Source organism: Pollicipes pollicipes, unplaced genomic scaffold (genome assembly GCF_011947565.3).
Source record: "Pollicipes pollicipes isolate AB1234 unplaced genomic scaffold, Ppol_2.1 Scaffold_4295;HRSCAF=5057_pilon_pilon_pilon, whole genome shotgun sequence".
Lineage (NCBI taxonomy): Eukaryota > Metazoa > Arthropoda > Thecostraca > Pollicipedomorpha > Pollicipedidae > Pollicipes > Pollicipes pollicipes.
The window spans coordinates 25,414,059-25,430,486 of record NW_023596461.1 but is presented as its reverse complement, the minus strand read 5'-3'; the positions used below and the strand labels follow the sequence as shown (position 1 = coordinate 25,430,486).

The 16,428-nt window shown below is 54.6% G+C and overlaps 1 protein-coding gene across 1 annotated transcript; it reads right to left on the bottom strand.

The window, feature by feature from the left end:
* Positions 1 to 3,785: 3,785 nt before the first annotated feature.
* Positions 3,786 to 16,046, bottom strand: LOC119096230 (polypeptide N-acetylgalactosaminyltransferase 3). The gene is made up of 10 exons (XM_037219032.1): positions 15,962 to 16,046; positions 15,507 to 15,604; positions 14,256 to 14,436; positions 11,204 to 11,541; positions 10,712 to 10,922; positions 9,435 to 9,552; positions 8,208 to 8,394; positions 7,461 to 7,603; positions 5,497 to 5,632; positions 3,786 to 4,906 (listed from the first exon to the last, which is right to left on the bottom strand). The coding sequence occupies exons 2-10, from the start codon at positions 15,538 to 15,540 to the stop codon at positions 4,641 to 4,643; spliced, it is 1,614 nt and encodes a 537-aa protein (XP_037074927.1). The 5' UTR covers positions 15,541 to 15,604; positions 15,962 to 16,046; the 3' UTR covers positions 3,786 to 4,640.
* Between the last annotated feature and the right edge of the window lie 382 nt (positions 16,047 to 16,428).

Sequence of the window (16,428 nt, the reverse complement as noted above, 5' to 3'; positions counted from 1 at the left end):
ATTATTTGATTGAATATGATTCATGTAACAGTTTGGTAAGGCGCGCATGCTCTTCGGTGCCCCTCCCCCTTGAATGCGACGCTGTGCAGAAGGCCACCCTGTGGAAGGCCCCATTTTGTATTGGAGATACCCTGGAAAATCCTGCTTCCCCTGACTTAAAACCCATGGCGTCATGTCAGGTGTGTCATGTCAAAACCCCGTCATGCAGTGGCAGGATACAGGTAGTCAAAACAGAGCTTCAATTCGCTGGATTTAACTTATTCTCCAGAGAATTGCTGATAACATTGCTGATAAGGGCCAGCGAAAGAACTTCGGCCGTTGGGCAGGGACTCAAACGTCAGTCGAATGGTCTCTTGCGCTGATACGGGTTGGATTCTGGAACGATACACTTGGTCAGAAACACTGATACCATGTCAGCTCGGTGTGGGTTTGCGCCCTAGGGCCCATTTTCTAGGCAGGAGCAAGGCCGGGACCCCCATTATTAATGAAGGTCTTCTGCATTAGCTGGGCCGCTGAGACAAAAAGGGGCCCGAAGTGCTTAACAGTGGACCCCGTGTTGGTAAGGATGAGGAGCTCCAAGTCGGCAAGAGCCGTGTTTGGTGAAAAGAAACGGGGGCGAACCTCGAATGTCGGAGGGCTGATTGCGTTGGCCGTGGTCCTCTGGAAATGTACGGAGATATGAGAAATAGAGATAAGAGAGTTCACATTGAGAAAATGAAAGGGCATTGTGGCCACTTCATTCTGACCACGAAGCGACGCGCAGGCCAGCTGCAGTTAGCGATGATGCTCACTACATTTAAGGGATACTTGAACGAAGAAGGTCATATCGATCGATCAGCGAGCTGCAATGAAGACAGATAGTGATCTCAGAGTGAATAAACGCATGTCTGATGTTTTCCATTCAATGCCGTAGCGTTGCAAACTGCGGGCCGGCTTGCTAGCATGGGGACACGCATTGTCGGTTGGCCGATCCAATAAAATGTATGCTCTGATCGAAGCAACGCACTGCAACGCTTTGTTTACTGCATTTAGGGGATATTTCAACAAAAAAGGTTACATCGATCGATCAGCGACTTGTATTAAAAGACAATAACGCTCCTGCAGTGAATAAACGTACGTCTACTTTTTTCAGTTAAACGCCGTAACTTTCCAAATCACCGGCCGGCTCGCTAGCATGGGGACAAACATTGTCGGGTGGTCAAGGAAATAGAATCGATACCTTAATCGGACCAGTGCGTTGTTATGGAAGCCAATCGCTCTATAGCAGTGGTAGCAAAAGCTGACAGTTCCACTTCCCACGCGCACTTTAAAGCATTTTTCAAAGTTCTTTTCAGCAGGTTGTTGTAATCTCGTCACCACGTTACGGCTACAGCGGTCACAGTCAACGTCGCGCCGGAAAGAGGTAAGTTGAAAAACTCATAGTAACCGATAAGCAGTTCATATAACCAGCGGATGGTGTTCGCACAATGATTCGAGTGAGCATGTTTGCGCCCGCCGCGCACGAGAAAATGTGTTCGGAATAAGACGCCGTCACTTTGATCATCGCGGCTGCGGATAGCCCTCAAGCATAGAGTGAGACGCTCTCGCTAGTCGAGTGAAAAAAATGCATGCCACCATCGGACTAGTGAAGAAAAATGGCGCATCAAGACGAGGGTGAAGGGAATACGAGCCTCCGTTATGCGGAGAAGATTCTCGTTTTTGTTAAACATTGGCAAAATCCTTCACACACATTATACACACCATTATACACACCTTTATACTTAATAAATTGAAAAAGAGTTGCCATGGGATGTGCTTGCATCCGATAAGCATATAGCAGCGCTTCTAATGCAGTCACTCTCTTCGTGTGCCATTGCAGGCACGTTCCCTATCCGTTGCATGCTTGCCATCGGGGTGCGAGCATGCCGGACTCACTTAGCAATGTACCGTCAGGGGTGGCGTGAACAAAAAAGGTGATTTCGGGCGATGAGCAATTTGCAGTGCGGAGCGATAGTGGTCCCAGAATAACGTCACGTAAATATGGCCACACCCGTAATGCACGACCAAAGGTATCATGGATTTAACGCAGTAACATTGCAAATTCTTGCTCCGGACGCCCCAACAATGTTAGCGGGGACGATGTCGGGAAGTCGACTGACTAAAATGAGTACCTTAATCGGGCAAGTCTGTCCAACTGGCAGCTGATAACCACATCCCAGCGCCACCGAATGCATATAGTTGCCCGCTTCGTTCGCGATGTTAAGTACTTTTCCCGGGCCGTCACGCGCAATTATAAGCATTTGTTCCTGGACATCGTACTTTGGTCATCAGTTTACCGGGAGGCTGCCCTCTTTTTAACAATGTGCCGTCAAGGGATGATTTGAACAAAACTGTGATGCCTTCCTTTGAATAATTTGCACTGCCGGCGGATGGTGGTCACACATTGACATCGCGTGCTAATGGTCCGACTCACAGCGCACAACTAAAATTGTTTGAGACTGGGCTTCGTGACATCGCACATCACCTCTGTGGGCGGCATGTCATCATCATGAGAGGGACGATGTTGGGGGGAGGGGGGGCTGTATAATATGGACATGCTAACTGAACAATTGTTTTGTACTTCCAGCTGATAGCCAATGAGCAGTGCTATCAAATGCACACAGTCGAGTGCGAGAAGAAAAGTTTTTCCGCACCACCGTATTCCGATCATCACGCTTCAAGGATGGCGCAGTTAGCGACGCGCCGCGAAGGGGTAACTTGAACATAAAAAGTATTTTCGTCCGAAAACGATTTACATTGCCGATCGATAGTGACCACACAGTGAATGCAGCTGGTTGCACCCGCTACGCTCGTCTCGAAGTATTTTTATTTGGCCTCACACCTTGGAAATCGGCACTGCGGTCGCCCGACCAACATTGAGTGAGGCGCTGGTGGGAATCGGCCAAATCAAATGGATTTTATAGTAGTACAAGTGTGCTACACTGGCAGGTGATGGCTCACACCAGCTCTGGCCAACGCATAAGGTAATAAACCGTTCGTCGTCGACACGTTCGTCGTCGTCGTTCAAGCCATTCGTCGGCTGACATGAACTTATCTTAATCGATCTTTGACGGCACATTTCTAACTACGGCCGGCCTGCCCGTAACAGGATAGCCAAAATACGGTGACCCGGGAAAAATACTCAGAATCGCGCGCGAAAGCGCCGACTGCGTGCATCCCATTGCACTGGTACAGGGCTATCAGTTTCCAGTAGATCGCACCTGTCCGATAAGAGGATCCATCGCGGCCGGCCCGCCCGCGGACCTGAGCGGACGGGCGGCCGCGACCGACGACGCTGCGGAATGCTCGCGGCGGGCCAACATTTCTACGGAGTCACATGACATAACCGCGCGCTCCCGAGGATACACGCCATTGCGCTCAGAATTGCACAAAGAGCACGCTTGCTTAAATTTGCGTTGGTAGGAGACATAGTCTCGTAGGCATGATGTAAAGCCAAAAGTGCCATGTCCTGGAAAATCTTATCTCTGACCTGGCATGATGGGGTCAATCACCAACCTAAAAACACAGGAGCTAACACTAGTCGCGAGGTATCTTTGAGCTCTCTCAACTCATCTCATCTCACCCAATCCACTGGCGTTTTCCTCTAAGCTCCATTTTTATTGGTTAAGAAACGCCAGCGGAGGTTCGCACCCCCTACCAGCCCACGTTGGGAACAAAAAGGCGAATCTGGACGGGGGTGAAGGGAGTGGGAGCCTCCGTAATGCGGAGAAGATTCTCGTTTTGTTGAGCAATGACAAAATCCTTCGTAGCGAATTCTGCAAATATTTATTAACGACCTAAAAACGAGACAAATGACGCCCGTCGCCATGCCAAAACAAAGTCCTGAAACATCAGCACGGCGCGCGGCGCACGCCCGTGTATCACAAGAGCAGCTTTGGTAAGTACGCGGGCGATGCTAGTGAGAGTCGGCGCATTCGCACGCTGATAGCCCGAACCAGGAATGTACAGAAGCCTTGCTCGTCGCAGTGCCATCTCTACAACACATGTTGTGTATCAGCTGCTTGCTATGGGATCCACATGCTGGTTCCATTAACTGACCTTAATGCCAGAATAAGTAAAATAACTAAGTCGTACGCGATGTTTTAATGAGCTACACGGGAATGCAGAGCAGATGTTAGGTGAAAAAGGCACGCTAATGCATTTCGCTGAGTAGTAGTCTCAATAGTCTCACATATTAGGAATCTTCGGTATCATCCGCATATTTCCCTACAATGCTCAAAGTCCCCACGGTCACTACTGAGCCAGTAGCCTGCTGAGTAGCTGACCACACCACTTATTGGCGCACAAACCGACCACATCACGAAATGGCGCGCAAGCCGACCACGCCTCGAAATGGCGCACAAGCCGATCACACCCCGAAATGGCGCACAAGCCGACCACACCACAAAATGGCGCATAAGCCGACCATACCACTTAATGGCGCACACGGTGCGCAGATGTCACAGGCAGCTGGCGAGAGTACGCTGCATTGTCCGTGGAGACACCGCCAACGGCCACGGAAAGTTCATCCTCAGGACTGGTGTTGACTGGTCTTGCCCGCTGGACATGCTCCAGACGGCCGCTGGGTGCGGTGGCTGGGACAGCGTGCAGCACCGGCTCCATCACGTCCACGGCACCCGCTCCAGCGTCCAGCGCTGACTGGGCGCGCCGGAGCAGGCCATGACTACCAGGCTCTCGGGGTTGGCCGCGGTCGGCAGGTCCAGGCACTTGGCCGAGTCCACGTGCACCAGCTCTGACGTCTTTTGGTCGTGGTACCACTTCTGGCGCGACAGCTGGCTGCAGCCGTGCAGGCGGGCGCGGCCCTCCGCCTCCTGCTGGCCGCCGTCGGGCACGTCCAGGCACACCGACTCGTCCGTCATGATGTACCCTGTCGGCGGACAGCGGCGCCACAGGCGGACGCTGGTGAGCTCGGCGGTCGAAGGACGGGCATGGCGCCATGCCATGCCCGTCGTCAGAGTGGACGGCCTGTTACAAACGGACACGACAGCCCAAACACAGTCCGCAGTCGCGGTGTGACCTAACAAACAAGTTCCGTCCAATGTATTGCAGAGTCGGCTCAACCGTAAAGCGCTCTGAGTGAGTACACGAATCACAGTTATTGAAATCAACTCTAGAACACAGTAATACTGGGCGCAAATGGCACCATTAAGTTTTCATCATCACACTATCAGTCCTATTGAATTTGGATAGTCATAAGCGGCCTTGTGGGTTATAGTGATTTTACATCTGTTATTTGTATACAACGCCACATTAAAATGTGTCAGTTTTAAGAAACAACACATTGGCCCCTGACACCTTGATCCACTGACTATTACAACGGCCTCGCACCCCTTCCCTGCAACGTCAAGGGGAGACGTTGAGTTGGCCACAATCCCGACAGCACCACACTAACAGGGCAGGCGTTCAGTAAGCCGACGTCAGAGCACAGGCGTCGGGCCTCGGCGTCAGAGCACCTACCCTCCATGGTCATGACGAACAGCTGCGGGGTGTACCAGTTGGAGGCGCAGTCGGTGACGGTGGCGGGGCCGGACGGCTGTCCCGTGCCCGTCGGTGACGGACGCTGCAGGCAGTGCTCCAGCTTCTCATTCCGCACCTGGCGGGAGCAGACGGACACGCGTCATTGGACGTCACGTCAACAGTACCAGCTCGGCGCGTCTCTCAGGGGACAGCCGGACACGCGTCATCGGCCGTCATGTTAATAACGACAGCTCGGCGTGTGGGAGCAGACGGACACGCGTCATTGGTCATCACGTCAACAGTACCAGCTCGGCGCGTCTCTCAGGGGACAGACGGACACGCGTCATTGGACGTCGCGTCAAGAGCACCAGCTCGGCGCGTCTCTCAGGGGACAGACGGACACGCGTCATTGGACGTCACGTCAACAGTACCAGCTCGGCGCGTCTCTCAGGGGACAGACGGACACGCGTCATTGGACGTCACGTCAACAGTACCAGCTCGGCGCGTCTCTCAGGGGACAGACGGACACGCGTCATTGGACGTCGCGTCAAGAGCACCAGCTCGGCGCGTCTCTCAGGGGACAGACGGACACGCGTCATTGGACGTCGCGTCAAGAGCACCAGCTCGGCGCGTCTCTCAGGGGACAGACGGACACGCGTCATTGGACGTCGCGTCAAGAGCACCAGCTCGGCACGTCTCGCAGGGAGCAGACGGACACGCGTCATTGGACGTCACGTCAAGAGCACCAGCTCGGCGCGTCTCTCAGGGGACAGACGGACACGCGTCATTGGACGTCGCGTCAAGAGCACCAGCTCGGCGTGTCTCTCAGGGGACAGACGGACACGCGTCATTGGACGTCGCGTCAAGAGCACCAGCTCGGCGCGTCTCTCAGGGGACAGACGGACACGCGTCATTGGACGTCGCGTCAACAGTACCAGCTCGGCGCGTTTCTCAGGGGACAGACGGACACGCGTCATTGGACGTCGCGTCAAGAGCACCAGCTCGGCGTGTCTCTCAGGGGACAGACGGACACGCGTCATTGGACGTCGCGTCAAGAGCACCAGCTCGGCGCGTCTCTCAGGGGACAGACGGACACGCGTCATTGGACGTCGCGTCAAGAGCACCAGCTCGGCGCGTCTCTCAGGGGACAGACGGACACGCGTCATTGGACGTCACATCAAGAGCACCAGCTCGGCGCGTCTCTCAGGGGACAGACGGACACGCGTCATTGGACGTCGCGTCAAGAGCACCAGCTCGGCACGTCTCTCAAGGAGCAGTCGAACACGCGCCATCGACAGTCACGTTAATAACACCAGCTCGGCGTGTCTCGCAGGGAGCAGACGGACACGCGTCATTGGACGTCGCGTCAAGAGCACCAGCTCGGCGCGTCTCTCAGGGGACAGACGGACACGCGTCATTGGACGTCGCGTCAAGAGCACCAGCTCGGCGCGTCTCTCAGGGGACAGACGGACACGCGTCATTGGACGTCACGTCAAGAGCACCAGCTCGGCACGTCTCGCAGGGAGCAGACGGACACGCGTCATTGGACGTCGCGTCAAGAGCACCAGCTCGGCGCGTCTCTCAGGGGACAGACGGACACGCGTCATTGGACGTCGCGTCAAGAGCACCAGCTCGGCACGTCTCTCAAGGAGCAGTCGAACACGCGCCATCGACAGTCACGTTAATAACACCAGCTCGGCGTGTCTCGCAGGGAGCAGACGGACACGCGTCATTGGACGTCGCGTCAACAGTACCAGCTCGGCACGTCTCTCAGGGGACAGACGGACACGCGTCATTGGACGTCACGTCAACAGTACCAGCTCGGCACGTCTCGCAGGGAGCAGACGGACACGCGTCATTGGACGTCGCGTCAAGAGCACCAGCTCGGCGTGTCTCGCAGCGGGGACGTCACACATCCGATCCCTTGCCAGATGTTCCATCAGCTCCCCGGCCAGTCAGCTCACCTTGCCGAAGAAGCGGTCGTCGTCGGGGAAGAAGTGCTCCGGCCAGATGTTGTCCAGGTACCACTTGAAGTTGTGGCAGCTCATGCGCTCGCGGACCATCATCCGGTGGGTGACCCGCAGTTCGTCCTTCAGTTTGGCCGCCTCTGGGGACGCCACACGTCAGACGCGATGAACGGGGCAAGGGGTGGGCGGCACGCGGGCTGCTCGCCCAGGTACGCACGCCTGGCTTGTGCCAGAGCGGCACGCCGCGGGAAGCCGGCGGTCATAGCATGCACCGTGAAAGTAAAACCCGACTCGGTGAGTGGCTCAGATCAAGAGCGGGCCACATCATTCGGAAACAAATCACCAATGGACGATTTGAGTTGACAAGGATGACATATTCTGAATATACTGCGTAGGCTAGAAATGGTCGGGGGTCTCACGCATTGGTGAGGCTCATAACCGTTGGTATTACTGCAGCGAATTACCAGCGTACCAATTGATATAAACGGGGCTGCGGTGAGATTGGTTGCTACGTAAAATACTTCAGTTGGGTAGGAGACGAATGCATTTGCTTAGGAGATTACCTCATTTGATTCGGAGATGACTTCAGCTAGTAAGGAGACGATGATCCATTTGTGAGGTGATGATTCGACCTCTGTGAATGTCAAATCTACCACTCTCCCCTCGTATGCAGCTCGACGTCACTAAAAATTAGCACAACCTCAGGCCATTGCCAGCCGTTGGTCGCCAGGCTCATTAACTGACCTGGGTTGACCTTGAAGAAGAAGTCAGCCCACTTCTCCATCCAGACGGCGGCCACCCGTGCCAAGTTGTGGTACAGCACGCCGCCCACTCCGCCCTTGCGTGGGAACGTGTACGGCGAGTTCTTGCGGAAGATGTGGCCCACGTGGGAGCACGGGTGGATCTCCACACTGCCGCCACACATCCAGACCTGGCCGGCGGGAGGCGGCCGGTCAGCACCGGCGAGCGGAGGGTCGCGCCGAGCCAGCGGCAGCCGTCAGGCAGCGGCACCGACTGTAGTCGCGCGGGCGCCGCCCGGCGGGTCCGGAGGGCAGGCCACTGAGTCGGCCACGGGGCCGCTCGAGGCGGACACACAGCACGTACACAAGCGAGCAGAAATAGCAACCGTTCTCAACCGGAGGCTTGCACAACCGCTGCGCTGATGTGACCACGCAGAACTGTGGATGGTGGACATTCGGGACAGAATCCAGGTCCTTGGGTATTTGGGAAAATCCAGGGGTGAATAACTCGACATCAAGTGCCGGCCACCGTGGCTATGTACGTAATGACCATTCAAGTATGGGAATTGGTCATATGGAAAACGTATGACCTTGACCATCCAAGTGCTGGCCAATCAGCCACCCTGCGGCTGGGCAGATTGTGCAGCTGATTATACAACCGAAAAGGTAATTGAATTGCGAGTCAGCGATCAGGAGCCCCCTGGTGTCTAACTCCTGATGGCTAACTCGTAATTCAGACACCATGTGTGACAAGATGCTGATCGAAGCAGCGTCTAACCCCAGTTCACATAATGAAACGCTCAAAGCCGGGGATGGGGTGAAGTTTGGACGCAGCTATCAGCCCTCAGCTACAGTCACTGACAGACTGAGATAATGACAGCGGACACTACTTCCTTCCATTGTAGCTGTGTTCGAGGACGCCACCATGGTAGAGTAACATGACAATTAAGTGCTTTATCTGCTTCCAGCACCTTTAGGCCGAGTCCACTGCGGCAACCACCACCGTGCGGATTTTCCCAGCAATTATGGTGTCGAATCTGCCAGGGTTATCAACTGGGATCTGAACGGCCACGCGGCGACCTGCAACGACATCCGAATGGCTAAATAATGCACCAGGTGCGACATCTAACGAACCAGACACTGACCCCCGGAGTGGGATTCCACAGGCCTAACACCGCACGGGAGACTTAAATGCTGGTCTGAAGCGACATCCGGGTGGCTAAGCACTGACCCGGAGCGACATCTCGATGTTTTCGCCACCCCAGATGTCCATGTCGCGGTCGTAAGAGCCAGACTGGTAGAAGAAGTCCCGACTGATGGCGAACAGCCCGCCGGCCATCGCAGGCGTCCTGCCAGCACCGTCGCACGCTGGTCAACGCGCAGGCACACGGACGGCGAGAGACGGCACGCCTGGCTGTCATGTCAGCGTGCGGGTACACAGACGGCGAGAGACGGCACGGCCAGCTGTCATGTCAGCGGGCAGGCACACAGACGGCGAGAGACGGCACGCCTGGCTGACACGTCAGCGTGCGGGTACACAGACGGCGAGAGACGGCACGGCCAGCTGTCATGACAGCGTGCGGGTACACAGATGGTGAGAGACGGCACGCCTGGCTGTCATGTCAGCGTGCGGGTACACAGACGGCGAGAGACGGCACGGCCAGCTGTCATGACAGCGTGCGGGTACACAGATGGTGAGAGACGGCACGCCTGGCTGTCATGTCAGCGTGCGGGTACACAGACGGCGAGAGACGGCACGGCCAGCTGTCATGTCAGCGGGCAGGCACACAGACGGCGAGAGACGACACGCCTGGCTGACATGTCAGCGTGCGGGTACACAGACGGCGAGAGACGGCACGGCCAGCTGTCATGACAGCGTGCGGGTACACAGATGGTGAGAGACGCACGCCTGACTGACATGTCAGCGTGCGGGTACACAGACGGCGAGAGACGGCACGGCCAGCTGTCATGTCAGCGTGCAGGCACACAGAAGGCGAGAGATAGCACGATCGGCTGTTATGTCGGCGCGCAGGCACACAGACGGTGAGAGACGGCACGCGTGGCTGTCATGTCAGCGGGCGGGCACACAAACTGCGAGAGACGGCACGGCCGGCTATCATGACAGCGTGCGGGTACACAGATGGCGAGAGACGGCACGGCCGGCTGTCATGACAACGTGCGGGCACACAAACGGCGAGAGACGGCCCGTCCGCCTGTCATGCAACAGCCGGCAGCACGGGTGACAGGCCGGAAAAATCAGCTGAACGGTTAAAGCGTCACTCGTGGTTTTAACGGTTGTGATTGGATTTACAGGCGGGTATTAATGATGCATTACATCCAAACGTGACACGGGTCCATTGCCCCCGTCCCGAGGCCTACAAGAGGTCTTGCTGCCGGCAGGACCAGCCAAGCACCCGTGGCCCGGCGCGGCGGCCCTTCTCATACTCCGCCGAAGCATGCCCGGCCGCGAGTCAGGCGATGCCGGTCGGCCGCCGGCGGTGCGCCCACCTGAACGGTGCCGTGTTGTCCTGCCGGCGCGCCGCCAGTTCGCGCTCGCCCAGCGTGAACCAGCGGAAGTGCAGCTGCCAGTTGAAGCCTCCCCAGTGCAGCTCGAAGCTGCGCGTGTACGCGAACGTGTCGTCGTTGATGATGTCGATGACGGGGCAGACGACGGAGGTGGGGCTCTCGGCGATCCGTGTCAGCAGCGGCTCAAGCCAGCCTGTCGGCGGACGGCGGGGCGTATCTAGCGGCCACACGCTCAGCTCGAGCAGGCGACGGGCCATGTGTCAGCGACGAGAGGTGAGCTGGGAAAGCGCCAACTCAGGCGAACACATCTGGTGGGAAGATAAATCAGCAGCATTGGAGATCAGCAACACGCATCGCAGAGTTCATAATGGCCATATAGTGGTGCAAGTCTTGTAAGCGTTAGGCGCTCGTATCGCAACAAACGCCGACGCTGTCTTGAGGACAGACCGGGCGCCCGAGACGTTTCCCTCTCACCTTCCGTGCACTCGCAGTGCGCGTCCAGGAACACAATGACGTCAGCTGCCGCCTCCTGAGCGCCCATCAGTCGAGCCCGGATCAGGCCAGTCCGCTCCTCGATCCGCACGATGCGTGTGGGCACCGACAGGCGCGCCACATACTCGTCTAGCGGCCGGCCCAGGAAGCTGCGTTCACTGGCGTCGTCCACCAGGATCACCTCGCGGAGCAGCGGCGCCGGCGACCGATTGATAGCGCTGTGGATGGTCCGCAGCAGCGTGGACCAAGCCTCGTTGTGGAACACGATGATGACCGACGCCGAGGGTAGCTTGCTGACGTTGTATGTCTTCTCTTGGCACCTGTCGAGTAGACCAGAAAAAGTCAAGGTTCCTTTTCTGCAGTTGGAAAGCAAACATGGCGCTTGTTACGCCAGTGTAGCTTGCGCCTTTCCCAAGACGCTACATCGTGTGTAATCCGCCGTGTGCAACGCCATCTTACATCACGCCTTTAGCTGAGATTATGCTTGCATGATTGTTAAGACTATGCTTGCATTGCCTCATACGGCCAGACTCATCCACCATATTTGATTTCCTGGCTATATTTAGAAAGCTAGCAAAATGGCACACGGATAATCTTGCGGATAATCTATTCGCCACTCATCCGCCAGATGTCATTTTCCTCGCTGTATTGCAACTATGGCCAAATAATGGACGGGTGCCTAGATATTCCTCCTTGGTGTCAAAGTGGAAATTGCACCCGCTCGACGTGGGCCCATTTTTACAAGAATGGGAACTTGTTCCCTGTCTTGCTTCCCCCACGCTTTGGCACACTTTCTAGGTCAGATGGTTACAAAGACATAGTTGCTGATCAGACATAATTAACTTCACCACGCCGGGTGATATGCGCGGCATCATGACCCAAGAAATAATTTCTGCTGCATGGATGCTGTGAAATACTGTGGCAGTCGTAGTCGATCGTGACAGAGGTGAATCAAGGTCTCGCAGATTTCGCCCCCCTGAGAGCTCGGGAGCTGTTTGGTTGATTTTTGCTACACTACAATAAACATACTTTCTTGATTCAACGCCTCACTCACCGGAAGTATCAGTTACTTCTGTGACTGCAAGACAGTGCGTACAGAGCCAAGGGGTTGATATCACCCTCCTGGTGTGATTGCCAAACTTCGTTAGAGATCGTTTCCAATACTGGGCCCTGGAAATGCCCCTTCTCATGTCTGTGCCTGAAAATTTGACTCGACGCGCACAAAGATGTTGAGGAAAAGTCAGCACATCTCAACGGCCTGCTCCGATCCGTTTCGACGAACCCAGTAAATAAACGAGCAGCTGGGTGTCAGGTGATGGGCATTGGAGTACCCGAAATATGGTTTGCAAGTGCGGGTGACATAGGATTCACACGGAGCAATGGCGCCGTGTGAGTCATGTGTCACCAGATTGGTGACATAGGATTCTAAATGGCTGATATATCCGACTCTTTTGATTCTAATGGCAATTTCGATTATAATGGCTATGCAGGAGTGTTGTACACCCGCAGAGTATTCAAAAAGAAAATCTTTTTTGTAAAACCTCTCAAAGCCTTGTTTAGATTCCTCGAAATTGCAACATATCTTGTGTATGACGCAGATTGTGGAGGCTGTGCCCGGCGCGCGCACGTTCTCGGCTGTGGGGGGGGGGGGGGGGAAGCGTTGCGAATCTTTTATGCTGACGTCGAACCAGTTGTGCCGCTTGTTGATGAGAGCTGCGCCACGATGCCACGCATAGTTGCACAAATATAAACCAGTCAAAAGCCTGAGTGGCCGGGTCGAACCGTAGCCAGCAAACTTCCCGGTAAGAAGACATGAAGGCGAGGTCAGCATGCAGACTCGCTCGCAAAACTTGCTCTGGAGCAGACCTGCCTAAGTCGTCTGGTGTGGACGGATAGCTCACTCAGTTGCGCTGCAACGGGAACTTCCCTTCAAGTTCCTGTTCCTGAGTGGTTCCGCTCATCTCGTAAGTTGTATACTGTACAGCATATGTATGCGTGCATGAGCGGTTTACGAGTACGCATACGCAACGAGTAAAATAAAGCTAGGACAGGCCGAATGTCCTGCGTTTGTCTCACATGATATATCCCTAACCATCGAATTGGTCATTGGCACACCTCCTTAGTTTTTATGCACACACTTTGAGCAAATGTTGCCAATTTCTGTCTTGCGTTAGGATATTGTTATCAGGTAACACCATGTCACGCAATATGACGACGTTAACGATGAGGTAGGCACGGTTTTTTGAGCTCGCACGTTTTCGCGTCATTCCTTAACTCGCGATGGTCACATTCCACCGACAGATTTTAATTACTTGGAATTTGGTCATTACGATTGTTGTCATTGTGACTTTACAACATTCTCAGAAGCTGTACATGGCATCGCCTGCCTCTGAGCCCTGTAGGGATGGCGGTTAACGCGGGGAATCACACCCCCGTACCTCTGATTCCCCATACACGTGGCAGAAAGAGATTGTAAGTTTTTTTCAATAAAAGCCAACTTTCCATAAGGCTTGAGTAAAAAACAGCTTTCTAATTTACTTAAGAAAAGCTTTAAATGTTTCGTAGCTAGTTTCAAAGCGAGCAAACTCAGTTGAAACTGAGTTAGTGTTCTAACCAGGAAAATCAAGGTAGTAAAAGTTTGATGGCAGATGTGTGTTTTCCGCAACTGATTTTGTCTGCAAGGCGTAGCGTCCCAAAATGCGCAGTGATGCCGCTGAACGCTTCCTGCGATACCACCGTCTCAGGGTACAAAGGCAGGTCTTTTGTCATCGCATTACTTACTTAAACGCTCTTCAACATTATACCGCTGTGTACGTTAAACACGTAATGTGCTTTTAAACTGATGGCGTAGTAAAGGAAAATTGACACCATGACATTCACGATACATCTGAACATGTAACATGTTACACGCAACCTACCATATCTTATATCATCCTAAGGATGCAACACATCACTGTACTAAAGATACGGCGCGTCACTGACGTGCGCGCTTCTTAGAAGTTCTGGGCCTACACAGTGTGACCGGGCGACTCACAGTGTTTTGCGAACGTCGGGTAGTGAGCGGTTGACGGAGATGCGGTCAGAAGCCAGCAGGTTGAACTCGTTGATGCGGTAGAGCCGGCGCATCTTCTCGCTTAGGCTGGACGGTATGATGACCGGCAGCCCCTTCTCGCCCTCGCCAGACACCGGTCGGTAGCCGTTGGTGTTGAGCACCTCTGGACCGGCGGCACGGGCGGTCAACGCAACGGAACGCATTGATGGATCTTCACACCAACGCAGATATGGACACGGCTATCAGGTCCGTGGTCGTGTTACATCACAGCACAGCACAACACAGCACAGCACAGCACAGCACAGCACAGCACAGCACAGCACAGCACAAAATGTGCTACACCCTCGAGACGCTCTCGTCACACGGCCGTCGTGCCTCCACACACACACGCACACACGCGCTGATGTCGATCTTATCTCATGTCGAACTATTAATTACTCCCAGTATTTATTCTGGCAATTTGCAATCAGAATGAAAAAACGGGATACAGTACAGTCTGGTCAGTCACAGAAAGATGACGAAACGTTAGCTGAGCTCTTTTGCATCGATTCCTGCCTTTGCTACGGAGAACAAGATGGATTGCGTGTCACCACCACGCGTCCGAGGAGGGGCGGAAGACGATCCTGCTGAAGAGTGTGTGTCTTTCATGACGTGCATCCCTCCATGTAGAGCTCGACCAATGTGCGTACTAATCGGCACCAAATTCCACTGGCACAAGGTCAGAGGCGCCAGGAGCCGTATGAATCTGAGCCTAGCGAGCCTTCGCCTGAGGTGCACCGGCCTGGGCCGTGCGAATGTGAGGCTGTGACTGTAGCGGACTCTCGAAGTGTTGTAGCCAAGGTGCAAATTAAGGGGCCATCCCCCTTTGGAGATTGTGGGACCCCTGGCTCCCAAGACCCCAGCACATTTTGGTATTTTAAGACGCCTGCAAGGCTTCTAAACAAAACGGAAATGGTTCCGCGAGGCATCAAAATAGGATCCTAAGCCTAAAAAGGTCCCCGTTAAAGAAACAGCCCCCCCCCCCCTCCCAAGCGACGAAACGAGGTCTATTGGCCGTAATGACCCTCTATGACCTGATACGGCCCCCCTGGGCGAAGTCCTTGCTGCACCACTGGGCACAAGTCAGTCATCTTCCCTAAAATACAATGCCCTACATCGATGGGGTGAACCGAGAACTTCCAAACTAGGCTTTAGTCGGGTAGTCTTTCTCTCGGTCTCAGCCCTTCAGCCTACCTTGCGTCAAATTCTCCGGCGCTGGGTCGCCCATGTAATGGCCGACTACCACGTGGATCCCTTTCTTGTTGATATACTCCTTTTGATGCTTGGATTGTCTGTTAAGACACAAGTACGGTCGGTGAAAACGCCACCTCACTTCCTGGCGGCGCAGTTCGCGAAAATATTTGATCAGGGACTTATAATCACAAGAGCAATTCGTTGGTGGGCACTTCAGTCGATCCACCGGTCACATAGTTAAGTTTGCTCCGCGGTTTGATTCCGTGCGGTCTGATTAATTTCACGTTATTTGTTTTACCGCCACGCCAGACATTAAATGGTGCACAACGGCGTGCAAAATCACGCAGCACTGCTGAGCCGCGCTGACCAATACGGATACTTAAAAGCATGGTCACAGTGACGTCATGATAGGCAAATAAGGAGCATTACGTATGTCAGGGCCCGTTCGGCCTCACCTGATGACGCGTAACACGTCTGGGTCCGAGTCCTCCAGCTCGGCGCGCCAGTACAGGATGTAGAGCGTGGCGGCCCCAGCCAGCAAGGCCAGCAGCAGGGCCGTGCTGCGGCGGATGCGGCAGCGGAAGCACAGTCGCATGGCGGCGATGGCGCGTCCTCAGGCTGAGCCTCGGCCTGGGCACCGCAAGCGAGCGGTGGGCAACGTCAACGCCGGAATACATGTGCAACCGTGTGCAGCCCTTCTCGAAACTTGATTGCACAAGCCGTTTGTGATTATGAGGCGCACTAAGACAAATGTTTGCGAATGTGAGATTCCTGGGCTCGGAAGTTTTAGATAATGCGCCAGCTTGGGGCAGCTTGGACAGCTTGGCTATGGTATTGGCGGGTCAACAACGGCTACTTGTGACGGCGTTTATTGCCAATAGATTAGCCAAGCAGTTTATGAAAACGAATCATTTCGACCTCC